General features: G+C 39.6%; 1 protein-coding gene across 1 annotated transcript in view; it reads left to right on the top strand.

Moving 5' to 3' along the window:
- Positions 1 to 25229, top strand: part of DROSHA (drosha ribonuclease III) — a 153334-nt gene that overhangs the window by 109689 nt on the left and 18416 nt on the right. The window contains exons 24-28 of the mRNA XM_004385219.2: positions 2407 to 2509; positions 4744 to 4814; positions 9814 to 9858; positions 11330 to 11487; positions 12780 to 12885. Of these exons, the coding sequence (XP_004385276.1) occupies positions 2407 to 2509; positions 4744 to 4814; positions 9814 to 9858; positions 11330 to 11487; positions 12780 to 12885 (483 nt within the window). The remainder of the gene's footprint in view (positions 1 to 2406; positions 2510 to 4743; positions 4815 to 9813; positions 9859 to 11329; positions 11488 to 12779; positions 12886 to 25229) is intronic.

Below are 25229 nucleotides of genomic sequence, written 5' to 3'. Positions count from 1 at the left end.
TTCATTTTGTTGTAAAAGTTGGAATTTGACAGAAAAGAGTAGATAAAAACCCATCCCTGTTTTAGTCCCAGATTCTTAATTTGTTCTTGCCAAGGCATTCATTATATTCAAAATGTGGTTAATTTTAGTCTGTGATTTTTGTGTTAGAAAGAATGCATTGCTTTATTTTATGTGATATTATCTTCATAGTTAACAGTGGTAGGCTTTGAACCAGTCTCAGTGGCATTTGAGAGTATAAATAGTGATGCCTTAATGAAAAATTTTAGGCAACAGGTATGCTAACTTGGTTTTAGCAGCTTCACAAAGAATGAGGTAACTTCATTACATTCACAAAGACTGTAAAACTTAGTGTAAAACTGCTGCAGTGTGTAATTGATTTAATTGTTAAAATGCTTCCTGATATTTAAATAAGTGTCCTTTGGAAAACACGTGTTGATAAATAGAGTATCCGTCCCTTTCCCCCGTTGTTTCCTCCTTGTTTAGGATAGAGTGGAATTGCATAACCTTCAGTTAACTATAAAGGTGATGTTTATAAAGTGTGGGAGATTGCCATAGAGTGCAAACAGAAGCTATTTCATCGCACACTGGTGCTATACAAAGCCATGAGGAAGGACAGTGGTGTCCAGCTTTTACATTCAGGGATTTCCATATGATCTTCCTCTGCCCCATGTCCAAGCCTCAACAGTCCTGTACCACTCAAAACCCATCTGCTGCAGGAGAAGGCTGCGAAGGTCTTGCCTGTCTTCTGTCAGGACTAGTGGTTCTTAACCATTTATGGGTGGGGAAATAGTTGAGGGATTGCTGACCTCTTTGAGAATCTCATGAAAGCTCTAATATCAGTTCCCCAGACAAATGAACATTTCAGCACATACACAGTGGAACACCACTCTCTCCTTTTTAAAAGTTCTACTAATCCCTTTGTGAAAAACTAAGGATGTAGAATAGAGAATATAAGAAGTTGGGAAACTCATGATGTTCCAGAATAGTTGTTTATGGTAGGAAATATGGCTTGCTGTCCACTCTCTAGCATGCTCCAGAGATAGCAAGCAATTGAATTTTCCCTGTGAAATTGTGAAACAGGTGAAATTTATATATCCTGGTATAAACTCTTGTACTTTAGGATCAATTTTTAAAAAGAGGTGTTTTCTGCTATTGTATTTGTGGTAGTCAGAATTTTCATGTGAGCATTTTTATTTCATGAATTCCTAGCAATACAAAATACAGATAGCATGTATGTCTTGTTTTTATTGTCTCTGGCTTTTTCTAATATAAATGGATATGAACATTTAACATACACAGCAAGACACACAAAATCTGAGTATTTTTTATGTGAGGGCTGATGAGACTCATATTGTCCCAGAGTGTTCATTAGCTTCTGACTTGTTCCTTATTACGTGGCATGATATTGCTTGATAAGTATTTATTGAATTGAATTACATGGTAATGAAAGCAGATTTAAGCATTTTGAAAACATAGAGTTGTAATGTTTGTGTCTTTTACCTTTTATTGAAAGAATTATTTATTATTTATTCAGTCTCAGGAGTATTGTATAAAAAAGTATACTTGTCCAGTTATAAAAGAATTTGAGTTGATTTGTATATGATAATACAGAAATCAAGGGGAAGGGAAAATATGGGTAAGACAGTTACATGAAGCCAGAGGTGAAGTCAGGACACGCAGATGTATTCATAAGTCCTACACGATTTCTAGAACTGGGCCACAAATTTGGCTCTAAGATTGAGGCCAAAGAAAAAAAGGAAACACAATTCATTACAAACAGTATTCCCAGAGCCCTTAAAATAAGCCCTACCCATTGCTCAGAAAGTGTAACCGAGTCTTCAGAGAGATGAGTGTGGAATCCTATAAAGGGGACACAAATACAGAGATGTAGGGGCCCCAACATCCTCACCAAATTTTAATAAAGATTTAGCAGAGGTAGGCATGTTGAAGTCTTCAGAGGGTCCCCCTTTACTATACCATCTAAAAATCTCTTCTCTGTGATGCAGATGTCAGTACCACGTAACTAATCAAAGAGGTAAAACTGACTTCTAAAACTTTGGGTTGGGTTTGTGACTTCCTAGACTTACTGGGTGAACCCAGGGGCCCATGTTCTTGTAGCAGAGTCTTATTCCAGCGTGGACTAGTTCTTGGTCTGAACTTGGAATTGGACAGCTCAGTTCTGATCAGTTCTTAACCCTGTAGAACTACTGGAGTTTGTAGAAGCCTGTTTGGGGAAGAGTCAAGGTTTGTCAGAGCTAAACCATACGTACAAAGCTCTTAATGAATGATAGACTCAGCTCTCATAATATGTTAGCTTATTTGTGACATCGCCTCCCACCAGGAGATACTGAGTTATTAGTTGTGATTTTGTCACCTTCTTACATTTTGTCATTTTGAATTTTGTAGAAACTTGAACTGGACCGATTTATGCTTTATGCTCATGGACCTGACCTTTGTAGAGAATCAGACCTTCGACATGCAATGGCTAATTGTTTTGAAGCCTTGATAGGTAATTTTTCTTTTTATAATCTAGTTTCTTACATGTCTAAGATGTCTGGAGAGCACATAAAATTCAGAGTTGAGACTTGGGGCAGAATTACTTGTTCCCAAAGCATATGAAGTACCCAGTATAACACCCATCACATTGTATTGTAGTTAATTTTATTCCTGGAGAGTAGCGATGGTGCTTGCTCTTCTTTGTATTCTTGGTGCCTGAAACAGTATCTGATGTTGTGTAGATGCCTAGTAAGTATTTACTGAATTGAATTGAAGTGAATTGATATGGAGGTTAATTACTTTCCAGATTTGATTCAGGATCATGTACATAAATGAAAAGAAATTAAGATGTTGGTGAAGTCCCAAAACAAAAAAAAACCAACAACTCTGTGAGGTAGGTGATACTGTATCTCATGGACGGGAAGACTGAGGCTCAAAGAGAGGGGATAACTTGCCCAAAGACACAGAGCTGGCAAATGATGGGACTGGAAATTGAATCATGTCTGCCTGATTCTGGAGCCAACCATAACACTACCTGTCAAAAATATTAAGTGTACAGATGTGTTTTGTTTTGTTTGTTTTGATACTTTAAAGTCTTCTCAAGATTTTCTGATGTAAACATGTTGAAAACACTGCATTTCTATAATCCCAGGACTTGAGCCTGTGTAACTGTTACTTATTCACTTGAAGCAAGACTGATGCACACACTTTATTTCCTTGGTTTCGTTCACTGTAACCGAATACAAGTTAGCTGTCGGTACAGGAAAGTTAGGAGGAGTTAATTAGCTAGTGATTGCAAGTATGTTTTACAATTAAATGTTACAGTAGATTGACAGTTTCTTGATTTTTTTTTTTTGAAGTAAATGATTGAGTACATTTTATTTTTCAAAGGCCTTTGTACTTCCTTATCATTTGTGCCCTCTTCCTTTGAAAATGAAAATAAAGACTTGCCATTTTTTTATGCTAATGGAAGTAACGAGAGATGTTTAATAATTATCCATAGTCTATTCACAGTAATGTCTGTTTCTTACAGATATGTCTACTTCAGAGAGTTTGTCACATGGAATTACTGTGATCTGTACACATGATATTTTTGACAGGTAGTGTTGTGGTTGGCTTCAGAGCCAGCAGACATGATTCAATTCCCATTTCCTTCATTTGCCAGCTCTATGTCTTTGGCAAGTTATTTAATCTCTTTGAGCCTCAGTTTCCAAAGCTGTGAGATTGAGAATAGTATCATCTACCTCACAAGAGTTGTTGTAAGGATTTTAATATTCAATTCTGACAGCATTCAACCCAGAGCAAAGTTCTCCTTTCTTAAACCCTCCCCTAAATCACCTAAGACAAGCCCAAATTCTTTAAATCTTTTCTAACACCCTCTTCCTGCAATGCCTCAGGAAGGTGAAGATAAGAATGTGAAAATGCTTTGCATGGTACCTGGGTTATAACGGCCCCCAAACCACTACTCCTTCTCCTCTTTTTATTATTACTACTACAAGTATTAAATGTATTTAGTCATCAGAAGTCCTGGTAACTTAAGTTTCTTAAAGTTTTACACGAACATAGCCTTCCTAAACACAGGTATAAAATGTGATTTCAAGGAACTATGACTACCCTACAGATGGTGCAGGACTGGGCATTTTGTTCATTATATACAAGGTCTCCATGAGTCAGAGCCAGTTCAACAGCAGCAAACAACAACTCCAGAGTTATTTGAGTCTTAATACCTAGTTAAAATGTTAGTACTGGTTCTGACTAATGCTAAATGTGTCCACAGTACTTAGTAATTTCCAGTCAAAGGCAAAAGCTGCCCCTGCTTTTACATGCAGAAGCCTTCCTTGACCTAGACTCAGATGTCTTTCAGGTTTTTTTCTTTAGATTCCTATATATATTCGGTCTAAAACATAAAGATAGAAAATAAAACAGCATTTTTCCTAAAATCAAGTATTTGTGCATAGTCCCTTAACAAGGTTTATACTTACACCCTTCATGATAGTTCATATTTGGCTTTTTTCATATATAATATGAGATTTATATTTTAGTACATTGAATTGTATATTTCAGTCTAATTTATAATACAAAGCAAGCTAAAAGAGGGAAACATTACCTTTAAAACAATTGCTTCTGATCTTGTCAGTTTTTTCGGTGCATGAGTTTTGGCTTGCCTTTTTGCTTTTTATAGAGATATGTAATTTTCTCTGAATATTAATGCAGACTGCCTTTTGGCACACGCTTCCTTTCATCTAGGAGCTGTTTACTTGGAGGGAAGCCTGGAGGAAGCCAAACAGTTATTTGGACGCTTACTCTTTAATGATCCGGTATTTATCTTGACTCATTTGATTTTTCTCAGTTATGTATATCATTACAGAAGATATTATTTCAACTAGTCTGTATTTTGAAGACAGTGGGGAAGAAACCAAATACCATTTAGATAGTAGGTTTCAGATACATCAACAATAGCTTATTCATTTATGCCAGGAGTGTTTCTTCTACATGAAACCCCATCTCTCCTCATGGTTACTTGTAAATTAAATACAAATATGAATATAAGAGGACTTTACCTCATTATGAAGTATCTTGAAGTTAATTATGAGTTTATATTTTATAATCATTGGCTACCTACCCCATGCAGGCTCAGTTGAAGCTGTAGCCTTTGGGCTTTTCTCTTTGTGATTTGTTTGTTTGTTTTTTATAAATTATGTAGACTTAATAAATGTATATTTATTTAGAAAGTCAGTTCATAGGGAGTGTCCGAAAGGGCTATGAATAGATTCTGGAAGTACTTTTTTAGCAAATTGTATGTTAAGAAAAAAATGATAGAATCTAAAATAGTTCATTGTTGCTAAAATAGTATATTAAGCTATTAATATTGCTAGAGATACCTTTTTTGATCCTGCATGTAATAGAGCATACCTGATGCTTTTTGTACCAACATAAGTCAATTTAACATTTAAAGGGAGAGACAACTTTGTTTTCCAAATTGAAATGTCACTATAATTGAATGAAATAACCCTCATGGAGCAATAAAGCACATAGGAAGCCTGTGTTTTAAGCCTTTGTGAAACCTACAGCTTAAGTGGCTGTCAGATTCCATTACTGTATTACTTAGGATAGTTAAGAAATAAAGGAATCAATAGGTTTGAAAAATGTGACATGGACGATGTTCATACCTGAGGATTTGGCTTTTTTATTTGTTTCTGTGGATACATGTGATGATTTTGGTATGTGTGAATGTCCTTCTGATGGGGAAATTAGCTACAGACATGCCATTTCCCCTGTCTTGTCCTACACATATAAACAAGTATGCATCTTAATTTATATCTGTAGCAGATGGCATGTATTTTAAGACTTTTCCTCAAGTCTTAAAATATCTGTTTTGGCCTTTATCTTTTGTGGGCAATTTCAGCAACTTCTCTACTGGGCTTTCTTCTTCCAATCTTACCTCTAAGTCCTCACCCTCACTCCCCAAGCCCCTTTCCCCCACTGCCACCTCTCCCTGCCCCTTCTCGTGTCTTACCCACACCCCCGTATCCCCTTGTTTCTATTTTCCTGAATTACATGCACTTTTACACCTTGTGTTCTTAATTGCATCAGACTTTTTGTTTAGATTTCTTTCTCTTTTTAAGCTGCTTCTCTCCCACTTGTCCGCTTAGCAAGCTTATCTTGTATTTCCAATACCTAGTGCAAGGCTGCCATGTGCAGTATTTAATACATATTTTTTAAAAGAAGGAAACGAATAAAGTACTAAATGAAGAAACAGAGTCTGAACATTATCTTTCAAATGGGATAGTTGAGATTCAGAATTTGTTTTAGTGTGTCTATTATCAAACACAGTAGGGCTTAGTAATATATGGTCTTTCCACAAAAGCATTTTCAAGTATGCTTGGACTTTCTAACTCGTTTGATATCTCCATATTGGTTTACATCTCTTAGCGTTAGTTTGTGAGAGGTGCTGGCGAACCGAAGTACTTTTCTGCGTGATGGTATTGTGAAAACCTAATCAGCCAAAGACAGCCAGGGGCGACCTGCACAACAAGGAAGTCAGACTTACTGACTCCATGCAGTGAGGGAGGGCACTCTTCTCAGAGGGAGAATGGAGCATCCTTTTTAAGGCCTGGGTTCTGCTGCATGATTCTGAGGAGTGGCTGGGGTAGCAGGGATCACTTCTTGGTTGGTTGCCTTTTCTGAGCCCAGCTTAGGAGAAGCAGGGGATTAATATGGGATTGTGTACTGTTATGAGGCGAGGGCAGTTTAGCAGTTGAGTATCTCCAGTAATCTTTATTCAGGAGGTGAGAAATAACAAAGCAGGTCAGGGGCAACATTGGCAAGAAACAGTAGTCACTCAGAGAGGGGTCCTTATGGCCTGTCACAGCTGCTGTGCGACCTTGAGGGAAGCACTGTTTCCTGTCTGCTTTGCAGCTGGCTTTATCTCTGTCTGTCCTCCCAGTCCAGTTAACAGCATGGCTGTTTTTACTTTTTCAGTTTGAACTGAGTTTTACTCTTTCAGCCAAAGATACTTTTTGCTCTCTCAAGGTTTTAATCTTGCAGTAGTTTAAACCACAGTCCTTCCTGGTTTACCCAGTGCATTCACATCCAGCATTTCGTTTAGATCATCTCGATGATCCTCTTAGAAAGATAACTAGTTGCTGTTAAATTGACCCTACTCATGGCAACCCTATGCTTCAGACTAGAACTGTGCTCCATAGGATTTTCAGTGGCTGACTTTTTGAAAGTAAGTCCTCAGACCTTTCCGAGGTGCTTGTGGGTCGACTCCAACCACCAAGCTTTTGGTTAGCAGCCAAGCACATTAACTGTTTGCACCATCCAAGGGCTCCCTTAGAAAGATAGGGAAGTATTATTATGTAATCTTTCCTATTTTCCTTGTTTACACATCCCATTGTTGATCATCGCCCAGTGTCTCTGACCCAGGCCTTTCTCTGGAGCTCCGGACTCTTTTTCAGTTGCTTCTGTTCTGGATAGCTTCACATGGGTGTTCCACAGACACATTCATATTCAGCCTGTTTAGTATTTGAACCTATCAGTTTTAGTCTACAAATATGTTAAATATGTTTCTCCTCCTTTATTTTTGCCTTCTACACCAGAAACCTTGGGATCTTTTTTTTTTTGGTACCTAAGCTTTCTTCTCCCCGCATCCATTCAGTTGATTTCCTAGCACTTAGTGTATATCACTATTACAGAACATATCACAGTTTATTAAATTATACTTACTTACCTTTACTCTTCCTAGGTGGTGAACTCTTTGACAGGAATAGTGTCTTATTTGTCTTCATAACCTACTACATAATAGGTATTCAATAAAAATGTGTTGTGTGAATGAATGGGCAATCAGTCAGTGAACATATTTCAGAATGGCAAAATGAAGGTAGAAACCTTTCCCCAAGTCCATTAGGTAATGAATGGTAGAATTGGGATTCCAATTTAGATCTTTTCCAGTGTATTTTCTCTGACACCAAAATGCAGAAGAACTTTATCAGAGTGTACAGGGTGGAGTAAAGGAAATGGAAGCAGTCAAATGATCTAGTTATGAGGCATTATGTCATTAGACCAAGATGGGTGGCAGGAGAAATCAAAATATTTTGAGTGAAAAGCATGAAGTAAAAAGGAGAAAGATGTATCAAGATGTCCCTGAGCTTTGGAGATTGGGGTTGGTCAAGCTGTTTATCATTGTTGTTGATAATTATCATCATTAATAGCAGAATTTTTTTTGTGACAGCATTGGGCTTAGTACTTTGAATGTGGTATCAGAGAACACTTTGAAGTAGGTACTGTGACTGTTTTTTGTCTTACACTTGAGGAAGTAGAGGCTTAGCGAGGTTGAGTAACTTGCCAACATGGAATCAAGATTAAACCTAGGCAGTCTAACTCCCAATCCTGTGGTCTTCCCTAACAAGACACTCCCTAGGCGAGTGGTGAAAAGTTACCATTTGGGTTTGATGTAAAGGATGCCCATTGAGACACTTATTGAGGGAGTTTAGTAAAACCCGTGACAATGGTGGAATTCTTCAGAGGAGAAGAGAATGAATAGGTTGGGCAAGGAGCTGAAGTTTTAGTTAGAGTGAAGGGAAAGAAAGCATTGACAGAACACAGAGGAAGTTGGAAGAAGGAAGTGACAATTCAGTATAATTCATGGCATACAGATTTCAAGAGAAGGGTTATTGAATTGGTAAAGAGAATTGCCTTAAAATGCCTTAAAAGAACAGTTTGATATTTAAGCATCTTTTCTTTTAATATTGGCAAAAAAAAAAAAAAAGTATGTTATTATTAAAATAACCATTAAAAAGCCGTTGCCATCAAGTTGATTCCGATTCTTAGCAACCCTCTAGGACAGAGTAGAACTGCCCCATAGGCTTTCCAAAGAGTGGCCGGTAGATTCCAACTGCCCGCGTTTTGGTTAGCAGCCAAGCTCTTAACCACTGCGCTCCACTAAGACACAAGTTGTACAAAAATACTAGGTATTTTATTTTACTTTATTACCATGTATGTCACAGGTGATACTAAATTTTCCTATGTTTCCCCAAAAAAACTTTTTAAACGTAAGTTCTTCCATGTTTTTTAAAATTTTTGATTATTTGCTTTAAAACCTAACATCAAGGCCAGAAAGTTCAGTCAGCGGCTCCTTAGAGTAAAGTGAAGGAAAAACACTATTATCCTGAGGAAGTTCTAATTATAACTGTGTCTAGATTGAACTCAAGGGCTAAAGTAATATTCTGAAATTTTTGCATAAAGTTCATTCATTCCTATATTTCAAGTCAACATTTATAATGACCAACAATTAAAGTGTGGCCTCATAAAAGTCAGAGGATATGAACTAGATAGTGTTTTCCACTCCTGCCTTAAAACAAGGGCTCATATGATGGTGAATTAATGCCTAAAATAAAGGACAGTTGAAATGAGTTTTAGTTACAAAAGGCACAGCTGATGCATATTTTTGGGGAATGGTGAGCTAAAAAATGCGGTTAAAACAGCAGCTTAGTCCAGTGTGTTAGATTACCCAAATAAGTAACTTTTAGTTTTAAAAGGTGTCTTTGACTTCTTTGGGTGGTGGTGGCTCCCTGCCCCCTCTCCCTTCCCCTGCCTTCCCGCTCCCCAGCTTAGTAGGCTAATTAGAGTCACTATAGGCAGTTTGAATGGTGAATATACTTTAAAAAAAAATGAGTTTGCTAGCGCTTTTGGATTTGCAATAAGTGGAGTCAGCATCTGAAATAGTTCAGTATTTCAAAATAATGACATTTTATTTAGTACTCTCAAGTGTGTGAAATGGCTCCCTCGGGCATTAAGGGCATCTCCATTTTCCAGGACCTGCGAGAAGTATGGCTCAATTACCCTCTCCACCCACTCCAAGTAAGTCTGACCTTCCTGTCTGCAGTGAGCTTTATAGCTCCTGGTGTTTGTTTTTCTTTAGTTTGCCTTTTTTTTTTCCTTCCGCTTTTATCCTTTGATTCCCTTCAGTGGCATCTTGACGTTCAGCTGTGGTGTCAGAACTAGAGCACTTTGGAACACATAGTGAAGTAAACCTGTGCGTTTTGTTTATGTGGCCTGGGCTGGGGACTGGGCACCAGAGCTACCTTCCCTCACAAGGCAGGAAGAGCTACTTGTGTAGTTATGTTCTGCAACCCCCCCACTAAAAAAAAAGAGTGATATTAAAGCATAATGTTTTGACTCCAGTATATCTACATGCCTGCTATTATAGGGGAAATAATATGGAAGCAAGTCTGGGCTTATTGGAAAAAGTAGAACAAATACTAAATTAACACTGCTGAATTGGAACCTAATTTGGATCTTAGACATTGAGAGCTTTGACTTAGATTGCATAAAACATATTGTAAATTTAAAAGATTTATATATAGTGACACCCTTTTCCCCAGTCAGTTTAAAAATTCTTACTATTCTTTGCTTTTATTTCTGTTTTACTTTGGATATATATATATATGTACATGTATATTTATATATGTATGTGTATATAAAATATATAAACAGAAAATAAATATTGTAAGAATAATCACTAGTGGCTGAACTCTCCTAAGAGGCTTTACAGTAATAGATATCATTAACTCAGAGTAAAAGTGTTTTATTAATAAAAAAAACATTCAGACTTGCCTAAAGTTGTTGAAAATGTTAATTTTCACTATACTTTTCATATTTGTTCTCTACCAGTTATTAAAGGCTCATTGTTCTGTAGAGCACCTACTTGTAGCGTAATCTCCAGGGTGAGCTGAATCCAATTTAATGATATTCATTATGTAAAATAGATTGGTCCCTAGAAGACATACAGTGGTCAGGTTGCTCTAATGCAGTGAATCTCAAAGGGCAGCCCCCAGACCAGCAGCATTCGAATCAGCTGGGAGCTTGTTAGAACGACAGTTTCTCAGGCCCCACTCCAGACCTACTGAACCAGAAACTCTGTGGGTAGGGCGCAGCCATCTGTATTGAACAGGCCCTCCAAGCATTCTGCTGAACTCTAAAGTTTGGGAACCACTGCTTTAGTAGATATATATGTTTGCCACCAACTGTTCTTCAGCTTGCATCTTCCTTGGAGATTTAGTATAATACTTGGAATTTTGAGCTATCTGTGTACACTACTTGGCCTTGAAATTTGATAGAAGATTGAAAAATATTATTTGAGCCTTCTTTAAATATTAGGTTTGTTTGCCATTTAAGAGATGAGAAAGATGCTTCCGTGTTTTATTGGCATTTCAGAAATTCTGCCCAAGGGAAAGGAATTTTATACAACACTTTCTATCCGAGAATTGATAATTACTAATGTAACTAAAACGGCACCATATGACTTTTATTTATTTCTGGTTTTCTGTAGCTACAAGAGCCAAATACTGATCGACAGCTTATTGAGACTTCCCCAGTTCTACAGAAACTTACTGAGTTTGAAGAAGCAATTGGAGTAATTTTTACTCATGTTCGACTTCTGGCACGAGCATTCACATTGAGAACTGTGGGATTTAACCATCTGACCCTGTGAGTTAGAAGTACTTATGTAGTCCCAACGTGACCACTTAGTTGAAGCAGCCCCAAACCTTTGTGATATACTCTTCAAAGGAATTGAGATTGCATACATTTCCAGGAAAGTCACATTGTGAGATGGATGAGCAGCCAGACACTGGTGTGAACCAGGGAGTATGCTCCAGTCCACTGTTTTTTGTCCAGTCGTCAAGTGACTTGTTTGTGGTATAGAGGAAAAATGTGGAGAAAGAAGTAAATACTTTTTCTATAAAGGGACAGATAATAAATATTTTAGGTTTTTGGGTCCTGTGGTCTCTCTTGCAGCAATTCAACTTTGTCATAGGAGCACAAAAGCAGCCATAGACAAAATGTGAATGAATGAGTATGGCTGTGTTCCAGTAAAACTTTACTTGCAAAAGCAGGCCATGGGCTGGATTTGGCCCTCCAACCCCTGCTCTAGATGAATGATTTGAAGTTCAGCTAGTGCAGTAATTAAGAGAATAACCAAATATTTATTTCTTCATGTATCTTTTTTTTTAAATTGTACTTTAGATGAAGGTTTATAGAACAAATAGTTTCTTATTAAACGGTACACATACTGTTTTATGACATTGGTTAACAACCCCACGACATGTCAACACGCTCCCTTCTCGACCTGGGGTTCCCGTTTACCAGCTTTCGTGTCCCCTCCTGCCCTCTAGTCCTTGTCCCTGGGCTGTTGTGCCTCATTAGTCTCGTTTTGTTTTATGAGGCTGTCTAATCTTTGGCTGAAGGGTGAACCTTAGGAGGTGTATCGTTTTTTATTTGCTTTTGGTTCTCAACAATCAAATATTTGTAACTCTCCAAATGATAAAAATTAAAGATTCTTATCATGGATTTTTAAAGTGTCCTTAAACTGGGTTCCAGATTTGAGTAATAGAGTGTATGTTTCAACAGAGTAGTAAAGATTTAGCAAACAAAATTCTTGGGCCCTTTTGCTTTGTTTTGTTACAAGATTATTATTCTCGTCTGTATTATAGGATACTCCTCAATATACCTAACCAGGTACTAGTCACCAATCTTTATTTTAGCAGTTGTTTAATCCTTAAATAGTACTCACTTTACTCTTCTTTGAGACTCAACTTTTAGTGACTCAGATCTCTTCTCAATTGATGGGCCAAAGAAAATTGTATTTAGTTTTGTGCTTTAAAGCACAATGAACACATCACATTTTTAGATGATGCCTTTTTTAAAATCCTAGGTTTTTTGTTTTTTTTTTAATTCACAAAGGCTTATTGATCTGTTTACATCGATGTTTTTCTTTCCAGAGGCCACAATCAGAGGATGGAATTCCTAGGTGACTCCATAATGCAACTTGTCGCTACAGAGTACTTGTTCATTCATTTCCCAGATCACCATGAGGGGCACTTAACTGTGAGTGTGTGTTAAGTCACTCCCTCCAATATGATTGTTGTATAATAGAAAGTGAAGATTAGAAGAACAAAATATATATTTATACAATTGATGAGTCAGTTCTTGATGACTTTAGCATATTATATGACTTTGTTCATTTCATTTTGCAAATTGTACACAAAGCAATATGCGATAAGAACTCATTATTTTATGCTCCTTCATTTGATCGTCACCTTCTTTGTGAAAGACATTGTGCTAGGCCTCACTGGGGAAACAAAGATGAGGGGGCACCAATTCTATCCATGGGAGTTTAGAAACTCTTAGAAGAGATTAAAAGTGTAAATAAATAACTACAAATACTATACTATTATCTGTATCTATATGTATACACATACATACACATATGTGTGTATTAAAAGTATAAAGTAAGTATGTAACTAAATACAAGGTGGAATAAGTTAAATATTGTAAGGAGGCCTGGGTAAATTGCTGCACTTAATGCTATTTAGGAAAGGTAAAATTTCTTCTAGCTGAGGAGTTCAGAGACAGCTTCATGGATATGATGCTGTTTGAGCTGGGCCTTTAAAGATGGGTAGCATTTGGCCATTGGAAGTTGGTTAGTTGGAAGGAAATTTTTATGCAAGGTCTTTCCACACACTGGGACTGCAGAAACAAGGGCACAGCATGAAAACTTAGAAGGAAGAGAGGGAGCAGGGACTCAGTTTGGCTAGAGCATGGCAGAGTTGAAAGGAGTTATAAAGATAAGGTATGATTTATGAACAAAGTGAAATGGTCCCCTTTCCTCCACTTTTATTTCATTTTACAAAACTTTATTGAGCTTTCTTATTTGCTGCATACTGTTCTTAGACTCTGTGAAATCGATCAGTAATATAACCAGAATGGTGAACAAAACATATCTAGAAGCACAAAGAATAACCTTTGAGAAGTCCCTCTAGAATTTGGCATTGAGAAGGCACATACTTTACTGGGCAAAGAAAAATAGTAGTAAACTGTAAGATATTTTGTTAGTAAAGACTTTCTTTATTAAATGCTTGGAGCAGATAATAAAAGTCTTTCGTACTTTGCATCTCTGCAATTTTTATGCATGGTTTGCATCTTATCTCTGCAACTCTGAGCACTGGAAATAGTTTAGATGAGACAGAAATATTGGAATTAGGGAGAATAAGGTGAATTGACTATGTTGAGATGTAATTTCTAAGCCCAACAAAATTATGTCTATCATTCATTCACTCAACAAATATTTATTGAGCTCCTACTGTGTACCATGTACCAATAAGTGCTGAGGAATCAGCAGTACTTAATTTAATTTTAAAGTAACAATTTGATTACCATTTAAAGTTAATTGCCTTTGGATAGACAGGAAAATTATTTTCTTCTTGAGTTAGGATTAAATTCTTAAGAAATAGAGTATTACTAAACGTGAAATAGTGTTTAGTATCTTACTCTACATTATATAAATAGATAGCTGCTGTTGAGTGAGCTCTTATTCATGGAAAAAACACTTCCTTGTCCTGTGGTATCCTCAGGATCAGTGGCATGTTTGAGTCCATCATTGCAGCTACTGTGCCAGTCCTTCTCACTGAGGGTGTCCCTCACCCTCACTGGCCCTCTGCTTCACTAAACATGTTGTCTGTCTCCAGCGATTGATCTCTCCTACTGATATGTCCAAAGCAAGCAAGTTGGATGATATTCTATTGTGATCCATCAGGTTTTCACTGGCTAATTTTTTAGTATAGATTGCTATGCTTTTCTTCCTAGTCTGTCTTAGTCTGGAAGCTCTGCTAAAACGTGTTCATCATAGGCAACCCTGCTTGTATTTGAAATACCAGTAACATAGCTTCCAGCAACTTTTAACACAAGCCACCACAGTACAATAACTGACAGAGGGGTGGTGGCACTCTGCTTTAGGGAAACAATAAATGCTCATTCAGTGTCCTCCACTAGGAAATAGACTTCATAGGTGTCAGAGTATCTGGTTGGTCTGAAAAATGGCCAAACCAAACTAAATAGCTTAAAGTAATGGTTTATTATAGGGGCTTATAGAGGCCACTTTTGAAAATGTGTGGCCTCAGTATACACACTTAATCCTTGTATTCCTATAAAATTAATTGTGAACATTATGATCTTGAAGAGGTGGGATGTTATAGACGAACAAGTTTACTGCCTCCCATTAGCCCACCACCCCTGCTTTGCAACAGCCCTGTCCCTCCCACCACCCCCTCCAGCAATTAAACAGGTAATGAAACCAAAACTCAGAAAGGCCCACCAAGGGCTAGATAGAGGTAAAACCAGGACTATGCTAGAGACTCTGGTTCTGTGTTCTTTGCAAATCACTTCAATGTCATAAGTATAGTTAGTCTAGAATGTGTGTATCAGCTTCATTGTCTTAAAATTAGAACATTTTTTGACTAGCTTATTAGAAAGGTTAATAAGTGATAAAATTATGTACGATAGTTTTATTAACTATATTCACAGGACGTTTTATTGATTCTGTTCACAGAAAGCTTTGGTAGAAAGCAACAGGACCAACAGATCTGCTGGCAAAAGCTAGATGTTCTGTCATAAGTTAAATACGTATTTAAAAAGATATCAGCTCTCATCATTATTGACATGGTTGCATCCTTTCTTCTTGAAACACTGACTTCCACTGGCTCCTATTAGGCTGCACATTCCTGATTTCCTCTTGCCTCTTTAGCTACTCTTTCTTAGCCTCCTTTGAGCCTCATTTTGTTTTACATAGCCAATGAATACTTGAGTATCTAAAAGGCTCAGCCTTTTACTTGTCATCTTTACTTCTTTACCAGAGTCTCTCCTAGGCAGTCTTTTCCACCTATGTCGTCAGTTTCCCCAGTAGCCGCATGACTTCCAAACTGATCTCATGAGTCTCATCACTTTTCTAAGCTGCAGTCTGAGCTACCTTCTCAGCATCTCCGTGAATCCAAGACTGAGCTTACAATCTTCTCCCTCCTGAAAAATGGATCCCCTTCCAGTATGCCCTGAGTCACTGAATGACATCATCCATCTAGTTTTGCAAGTCAGAACCTTAGGAGTCATCTTTGATTATTTCCTACCTCTCTCCCTATATTCTAGTCTATCCACAAGGTCTGATAATTTTACTTCTTGAATATCTCATGAATGTATCTTTTTCTTAGTACTTCCTCTTCATCAGTCAAATCCAAGCTGCCAGCCTTTCTCACCTGAATCACTGCAGTAATTTCTGTGTGGTGGCCAAAATGTCATTGGAATGTAGTTGACAAAGAGACCCAGTTAGAAGGGGTGATGTTTATTGAATTGCAAAGGATAGAAATCTTATGGTTGTGTTTATACAAAGCACAAGACACTGCCGTAAGCTCCCAGAAGAGGGGTGGGCTCCCTGGGTCCCCAGATTGCTCCCTGGGATGTATGCTACTATTTGTAAAACTTGCTTTTGCCATTTTCATGGACATTTTTATACTCTCGTATGATGGACGGGCTCTCAGGCAGAAATCTTTCAGTATGCCCAGGTCTTGGGCCTGTTTAAAGTCCTGTTTGCAGTGTCTTACACTGGTCTGTGTATCAATTCTTGTATCAACTCTTGCCCCCATCCAATCCATTTTACATGCTAGAGGAGTCTTTTTGAAACAAATGTCTTCTGACTACACTAGCCATTCATCTTCAGTCTCCTTTGGTTGTTCCTCTTCATCTCCCCAACCTCTTAACATTGGAGTGCCCACTTCTCTGTCATCAGATCTCTGCTCTTCTCTGTTGGCTTCTACTCCCTACCTGGTCTCATCCCATCTGCATCATGGCTTTGAACACCGTCTGTACCCTACTTCATTATTATGTCTTAAGCTTGTACCTCTTTCTTGAACTCCAGACTCATATCTATCTGCCTACTCATATGTCTGTCTGTATACTAAGATCCCTGAAGGCAGTGGTGGTTCAGTGGTAAAATTCATGCCTTCCATGCAGGAGACGTGGGTTTGATTCTTGGCCAGTGCACCCCTTGTGTAGCCACCACCTGTCTGTCAGTGGAGGCTTGCGTGTTGCTGTGATGCTGAACAGGTTTCAGCAGAGCTTTCAGACTAAAATGGCCTATGAAGAAAGGCCTAGAGATCTACTTCTGAAAATCAGCCAATAAAAATCCTATGGATCACAGTGGTCTGATCCCCAACCAATCATCGGGATGGCTCAGAAGCAGGCAACGTTTTGTTCCGTTGTGTGTGGGGATGCTGTGAGTCTGGGGCCAACTTGATGGCAGCAAACAGTAACAACAACTCAGATCCTACTTGGATTTCTAATAGGCATCCCAAACTTAAACATGATCAAAACAAAACTGATTTTAACCCCCAAAAACTGCTGCTTCCTATTGTTCTCCGTATCAGTGAAGGTCATTTTTCTGGTTGCTCAGGCTAGAAAGCTTTGAGTCATCCTTAACTCCTCTCTTTCTCTCATGTCATACCTCCCAGCCATCAGCACATCCTGCTGATTTTACCTCCAAAGTATATCCTGAATCTGATCATTTTTTTTACCAGTTCCACCAGCTTATTAACTTCATCTGAGCTCTCACTGTCTTTCCCTTAAATTACAGCCATAGCTTTACGTAGTCAGTTGATAGTGTCCCCCTAAAATTAACATCCCTCTGGAACCTTAGAATGTGACCTTATTTGGAAATTGGGTCTTTGGAGATAAAATTAGTGAAGCTGAAGTCATAGTGGATTAGGGTAGGTCCTAGTCATAGTGGATTAGGGTAGGTCCTAACTCCAGTGACTGGTGTCCTTATAAGGAGAGGGCGACTTGGAGACACACAGAAGGAAGATGGTCACGTGAAGACAGGCAGAATCTGGAGTGCTGTGTCTACAAGCCAAGGGATGCCAAGGATTGCTGGCCACCACGAGAAGCTAGGAAGAGGCAAGGAAAGCTTCTTCCCTAGAGCCCGCAGAGGGAGCTAGGCCCTCCGACACCATGATTTTAGACTTCTAGCCTCCAGAACTGTGAGAGACTACACTTTGTTGTTTAAAACCATCCAGTTTGTGGTAATTTATTATGGCAGCCTTAGGAAATGAATACACCTCCCAGCTGCCCCCCACCCCCCCGCCACTATTTTCAGCCCAACAACTAGAGGAATAATTTTTGAATGGAAGTCAGATTATAGATCTCTTCTGTGCAAAGCCTTCCTAAGGCTTCCCATCTCACTCCAAGCAAAAGACCGTGTTGTAATAGTCAGCTGCAAGACCCTGTGTGCCCTGGCTCCCTGCCACTGCCTCTGCCTTGTCTCCTAGACTCTTCACGTGGGCTCCTTGCTGTTCCTGCGGGGCACTGAGCAAGGCCTTGCCTCGGTGTACTTTGTACTTGTTGTTGCATCTGGCTACAGTATTCTTCCCTGGTAATCTTATGGCCAAACCCCCCACTTCCTACGGCTCTCCCTACACCAGGCCCTCTTTAACCTACCCTGCTTAAATAGGCAACATCTTTCCCCGGTCTCTAACTGCATCTCCATTTTCTCCTTTAGCGCGTGCTATGTATTTTACTTGTTTACTGTCTGCCTCCTCCCATCAGAGTGTAAATTCCATGAGGGCAATGCCTGTCCATCTGTTTTCTTCATTTGATTCCCTGGGTCCTTAGACAGTTCCTGGCATATCTAGCAAGTATGCTTTGAATGAATGGTTGTCATTCCCCAGCTTAATGCCGTTCAGTTGTTCTTTGGGTAGGGACTAAAGATCTCTTCAAGGCCCTTGGTGGTCTGGCCCTGCCCACCTGCCCAGCCTCACACCACATAGTCTTCTCCTCACTCTGCACCCCTACACTGGTGGGCTTTGCAGAGGAATGCAGAGGAAGCTTTCCCTGACAACACACACAGACACCCTCCCCACATCAAAATTCCACGTTCTTTTCCTTCCTGGCATTTATTTCCATTTGCCTCCTCCTCTAGATTGAAAGTTCCATGAGAGTGTGTTTTTGTTCATCATGGTATGCCAGCAGTGCCTGCATATGGTAGACTCTCAATACATATTTGGTAAATGTATAAAAGCGTGAGAGTTTTGCAGGTAGCTAAGTCCTATAGAGAGAGAAAAGGAAGTGGCACCTGAGGGAAGTTACATGTTGCTTTACATATAAGGGAAGATGCCAAAAACTTATGTACGAGAGTCTAAGGATTAAAATTAATTTAAAATTTATGAAGGATTGCTTATTGCAGTTATATTTTGGGGGGTGGATATGGTAAATTATACATTATTGTGATTAAAAAAGCACAGTTACATATTTTCACACAATAGTTAGCTTTGAGCTATTCCGTTATATACTTGTTTTATAGGGAATAAGGACAGTTGAGAAAATGAAATTGGGGTTTTCAGGTTTTAAATGCCACTTGGGAAAAGTGTATTGTTCCATAACTGGGGTATTCAGAAAGGCTTACTTGGGAAGGACTGTTAGGTTTATATAATTGTTCTAGGATAATCAACTTTGAGTTGGGATATAGAGGAAAGAGGCTCTATTTCACAGACTGGAGTTTTGGTTTCTTAGGATTGAGCCTGTCCAGTAGAGTCAGGGTACACGGTGAGAGCATCTCAAAAAAGAATTTGCTTGGGCCAGAATGCCTGTCTTGTCACACTCAAAGCTTTGCAGCCTTATGAATTTTCTCCTCTATATTGTTTCTCTCTTAGCCTTTACTGTATGCTGCTGAGCTAAAAAATAGTCTTCCCTTCATATCTGTGTGGGAGATTGGTTCCAGGACCTCCTCGGATACCAAAATCTGTGTATGCTCAAGTCCCTTATATAAAATGGCGTAGTATTTGCATGTAAAGCTAGAGCTAGCAGCAGAAACTGCGACGTGCCCACTGCGCTTGTGCGCCTGCTCTGCAGGTTCTGGTTCCGTGCAGGTGGGGGGGCGGGAGGAGAAGAGAGCTTCGTTTTTCCTGACCGCCCCCTTCCTACTCGAGGAAGAGGGACACCCAGGCCCGAAGGGCAGGGGCCGAGCCATACAGCAGAGTGGGCATTTAGCACACAGGCAACACTTTCCTAATTGCTTCTTTGTTTTTTAACTTTCTGGAATTTTTTTCACCCCCCGAAAGTGTTCAATCCGTGGTTGATGGAATACACAGATGCTGAACCCACAGGTCCGGAGGGCTGACTGTATTTGCTAATCCCCCTGCCTACTGTGTGCAAGGAACTGTGCCCAGCAATGGTATGCACAAGCAAAATGAACCTGCAGAAATTTTTGTTTTTAGAGGAAGGATAGTAAGAAAGACAGCAAAGATGACAAGTGAAATGTTTGAGAACCGGTGATGTAATCCCTCCCTGCTGCCTGCAGACAGCAGGAAGCAGAAATCATTCAGACAAACATGTACCTTATCTAAAAGATCTCTTTGAGAAATGAATGCCACAGTCTCCTTCAATAATCTGTTTCAGAATTTCTCCCTCACTGACATAATTTGGCTCTTTGTATCTGACCTGAATTCCTCCTGCTAGCATTTGTGTAGCTTTTCTTTAGTTATCACAGGAAATGGAGACCATCTAGCTACCACTCTTGGTATAATAGATCTGTGTGGCACATCACTGTCACTTATAATAATATATTCTGTTTTCATCCCATGTTCTTATATTAAACTTCTCAAAATCATAAATCATGGTCCGCTTACTCTACACTAGGTGGCCCTCTGGTAGCTCATGTCCCACAGCTGTGATTTCCTCTGTAGAATCACCAGTGAGTAGAGAAATTGAAGGAAGGATGCCTATATGTTTGTGTGTGTGTTTGTTTTAAACCAATAAACCTTTTTCTTCTTAAAATTTAAGTTTAAACCAATTCTGAAAGACCGCTATGCCAAGATAATAGACTATATATCCTGGATTCTCAAAATCAGAACCTGACATTTGGGGATATTATTTACACTGTTTCATGACCTCGCCTCATCAGTTCAGCCATCCTTTTCACTGCTTTACAGAGAGCCCCAGCTACAGCCTTCTTCACTTTCTCTGGTGGTTTCAAATAGAACTTTGTCCTTTTTAGCGGATTAAAAAAAAAGAGGTGTTAAGGACAAGTTAGCACTTGGTAAAATGGAGAGCTTTGAAAACAGTGAGTGACAGGTATTCAAAATATTTTGCATTGAAAACAAATCCAGAGGAACTCTTAGAACTTTCTAGAATCCTTTCCCCATTTAGGAAGAGCAAGTATATCTTGCCTAATAATGACAATGTTGCTGTTGATAACAACAGCAGCTAACTTTTCTGCGTGTTTATTACATGCCAGCCAGTGTGCTTAGGATTACAGCAACCCTTTGAGGTAGAAAAAATGTTCTGTTTTACAGATGAGGAAACTGAGGCTCAGAGGCAGTCACTTATACAGGCTCACACAACTAGGAAGTGGTGGAGCCACAGTTTGAACCCAGGCAGCTTGGCCTTGAATCTTTTGTTTTTTTACAACTACATAACAGTTTGTAATAGTCTAATAACTATCTCATGCTCAATTTGGTGCTTAATGTTCATTTTCTAGATTTCTACTAAAAAATAAAAAGCAGATATGTTGTCTTTGTAAAAATAACAATGTATAGCACCAACATTTGCAGGCTTGCCAACATCACATCTTGCCCCATTGAAATCCATCCACCAAAATCTTTTTAAAAAAAAAAAAAATTACCTTGCCACTGCCCTCATTTGAAGTCTTTTGGGATTCTTTTCCCTCTTCAGGTTAAAGTATAGACTCCTTTGCATCACCTGCAAGAGTCTCTTTGCTTAGAGACCTGCCATCCTCAGCAGCATCAGCTCTTCCTCATTCTGCTCTAATTTCACCTCCAGTTTCACCCATTACTTTGTAGTTTCCAGTAAACACTGGTCACTGCCCCTTGCTTTTGCTATAACTGTTCCCTCCTCCTGGAAACCCTTCTCCACCCTTCTCCCACTGGCTGACTTAGGTTTTTTCAGTTCGGGTTCCACATTTATCAGAATCTACCTTCATGAATTTTTAAAAGTGCATGTGTGGAAGTCATATCTCCAGAAATTCCTATTTCTTGGTTCGTAGAAGAGGCCTAGGCACCATTATCTCAGAAGAACCTTATGATTCTAAGATACAACCACAAAGAGCCACTGAAGTGTCTCTGAGACTTGCTCAGGGATCTGCAACTCCAGGGGGCCTTTCTGGAAGGCTGGGAACCAGAGGGCCAGCTGCGTGCAACTGTGGTCTCTGGGCTCTCACTGCAGCTCCCATAGGACAATGCAGTGACCAGTTTGTGTGTGGCTTCCTAGGAGATGACCAGCTCCCAGAGGGGAGCAATAGGATGTGGGTCATCCTGGTTCTTCATCTGTCTGCACAGGGCCTGGTTTTCTTCCTTCTCCCCTGATCCCTTTCTTTGGCAAATGGCATTGTTGCTGTTGTTGTTGTTGTTAGGTGCTATTGAGTCTGTTCCGACTCACAGCGACCCCATGTACAACAGAACGAAACACTGCCCAGTCCTGCGCCATCCTCACAATCCTTGTTATGCTTGAGCCCATTGTTGTAGCCACAGTGTCAGTCTATCTCGTTGAGGGTCTTCCTCTTTTTCGCTGACCCTCTACTTTACCAAGCATGATGTCCTTCTCCAGGAACTGATCCCTCCTGATAACATGTCTGTCATGGTTTGAATTATGTCCCCCCAAAAATGTGTGTATCAGTTTGGCTGGGCCACGATTCCTGGTACTGTGTGATTTTCCTATATGTTGTAAATCCTGCCTCTATGATGTTAATGAGGGAGGATGGGTGGCAGTTGTGTTAGTAAGGCAGGACTGGATCTACAAGACTGGACTGTGTCCTGGGGCAATCTCTTGAGATATAAAAGACAGAAGTGAGCAGAGAGACAGGGGGACCTCATACCATCAAGAAAGCAGTGCCGAGAGCAGAGCGCGTCCTTTGGACCCGGGTCCCTGCGCCGAGAAGCTCCTAGTCTGGGGGAACACTGATGAGAAGGCCGAGAAAGCCTTCCCCTGGAGCTGACACCTTGAATTTGGACTTTTAGCCTACTTTACTGTAAGGAAATAAACTTCTCTTCGTTAAAACCATCCACTTGTGGTATTTTTGTTGTAGCAGCACTAGATGACTAAGACAATGTCCAAAGTACACGAGACGAAGTCTTGCCATTCTCTCTTCTAAGGAGCATTCTGTCTGTACGGAATATTAGTATATTCAGTATTCTTCACCAAAACCATAATTCAAAGGCATCAATTCTTATTCAGTCTTCCTTATTCATTGTCCAGCTTTCGTGTGCATATGAGGCGATTGAAAATACCATGGCTTGGATCAGGCACACCTTCGTCCTCAAGGTGACGTCTTTGCTTTTTCAATACTTTAAAGAGGTCTTTTGCAGTAGATTTGTCCAGTGTAATACCCCATTTGATTTCTTGACTGCTGCTTGCATGGGTGTTGATTGTAAATCTAAGTAAAATGAAATCCTTGACAACTTAAGTGTTTTCTCTGTTTATCACGATGTTGGTTGTTGGTCCACTTGTGAGGATTTTTGTTTACTTCATGTTCAAGTGTAATCCATACTGAAGGCTGTAGTCTTTGTAGAGTTCAGCAGATGTCAAGGATGGAAGTTGTCATTTAAAGAACTGTCATTCGATCTTTCTTGTTTAGGTAAAGAGGAAGGTCTTAACTCTTTTCAACTCATCTTCTAAATATAAACTGATGTTAAAACTGTGGATGATTTATAGCTTCTTCTCCCCTACTGATTTTTGATTCAGGCTCTGAGGGTTTTTTTTTTTTTTTCGCCATACAAAAATTTATACATATATAATTATGTGACTCTAATTGCTCTCCCCATACTGTGACAGCACCCTCCTCCTTTCCACCCCTGATTCCCCATGTCCATTCAACCATCTGCTAACCCTCTCTGCCTTTCCATCTCACCTCTGGGCAGAAGTTGTCCGTTTAGTCTCTTGTATCTACTGGAGCTAAGAGGCACACTCCTCACGAGTATCACTTTATGTCCCACAGTCCAGTCAAATTCCTGTCTGAAGAGTTGGCCTCGGAAATTGTTTTAGTTCTGGGCTGATAGAAAATCCAGGGGCCATGCTTTCTGGGGTTCTTCCAGTCCCAGTCAGACCACTAAGTCTGGTCCTCTTACTAGAATTTGTGTTCTGCACCCCAGCTTTCTCCTGCTCCATCTGGCACTGTCTGTTGTGTTCCCCATCAGGGCCGTCATTGGTGGTAGCCGGGCACCATCTAGTTCTTCTGGTCTCAGGCTGATGAAGTCTCTGGTTTATGTGGCCCTTTCTGTCTCTTGGGCTACTACTTTCCTTGTGTCCTTGGTGTTCTTCATTCTCCTTTACTCCAGGTGGTTGGGACCAATTGATGCATCTTCCATGGCCGCTTGCAAGCTTTTAAGACCCCAGACGCCACTCACCAAAGTAGGATGCAGAACATTTTCTTAATAAACTTTGTTATGCCATTGACCCAGATGTCCCCTGAGGGCATGGTCCCCAGACCCCCTGCCCCTGCTACTCTGACCCTTGGAGTGTTTGATTGTATTCAGGAAACTTCTTAGCTTTGATTTAGTTCAGTTGTGCTGACTTCCTCTGTAGTGTATGTTGTCCTTCTCTTCACCTAAAATAATTCTTATCTATTATCTAGTTAGTAAATAACCCTCAACCTCCCTCCCCACCCTTGTAACCATCAAACAGTGTTTTCTTCTGTGTTTATACCTTTTCTTGAGTTCTTATAATAGTGGTCTTATACAATATTTGTCCTTCTGTGACTGACTAAATTCACTCAGCATAATGACCTCCAGCTTCCTCCATGTTATGTTTCATGGCTTCATCATTGTTCTTTATCGTTGCGTGGTATTCGATTGTGGAATAATATATTTATCCATTTGTTTATCTGTTGATGGACACCTGGGTTGTTTCCATCTTTTTGCTATTGTGGACAGTGCTGCAGTAAACATGGGTGTGCATATATCTATTCGTGTGACATCTCTTGTTTCTCTAGGATATATTCCAGGGAGTGGGATAGCTGGATCATATGATACTTCTATTTCTAGCTTTTTAAGGAGGGGCCAAATTGATTTGCAAAGTACCATTTTACATTCCCACCAACAGCGTATAAGTGTTCCAGTCTCTCCACAACCTCTCCAGCATTTATTATTTTGCGTTTTTTGGATTAATGCTAGCCTTGTTGGGGTGAGATGATATCTCATTGTACTTTTGATCTGCATTTCTCCAGTGGCTAATGATCCTGCGCATTTCTTCATGTGTCTGTTAGCCACCTGAATATCCTCTTTGGTACCAGGCTGTTTTGACTACTGTGACGGTGTAATAGGTTCTAAAATCAGGTAGTGTGAGGCCTCCCTGTTTGTTCTTCTTGAGTAATGCTTTACTTATTCAGGGCCTCTTCCCTTTCC

Source organism: Trichechus manatus, unplaced genomic scaffold (genome assembly GCF_000243295.1).
Source record: "Trichechus manatus latirostris isolate Lorelei unplaced genomic scaffold, TriManLat1.0 scaffold00135, whole genome shotgun sequence".
NCBI classification, from domain to species: Eukaryota; Metazoa; Chordata; class Mammalia; order Sirenia; family Trichechidae; genus Trichechus; species Trichechus manatus.
Note: the sequence above shows the minus strand (reverse complement) of the source record. Positions and strands in the feature narration are given on the sequence as shown.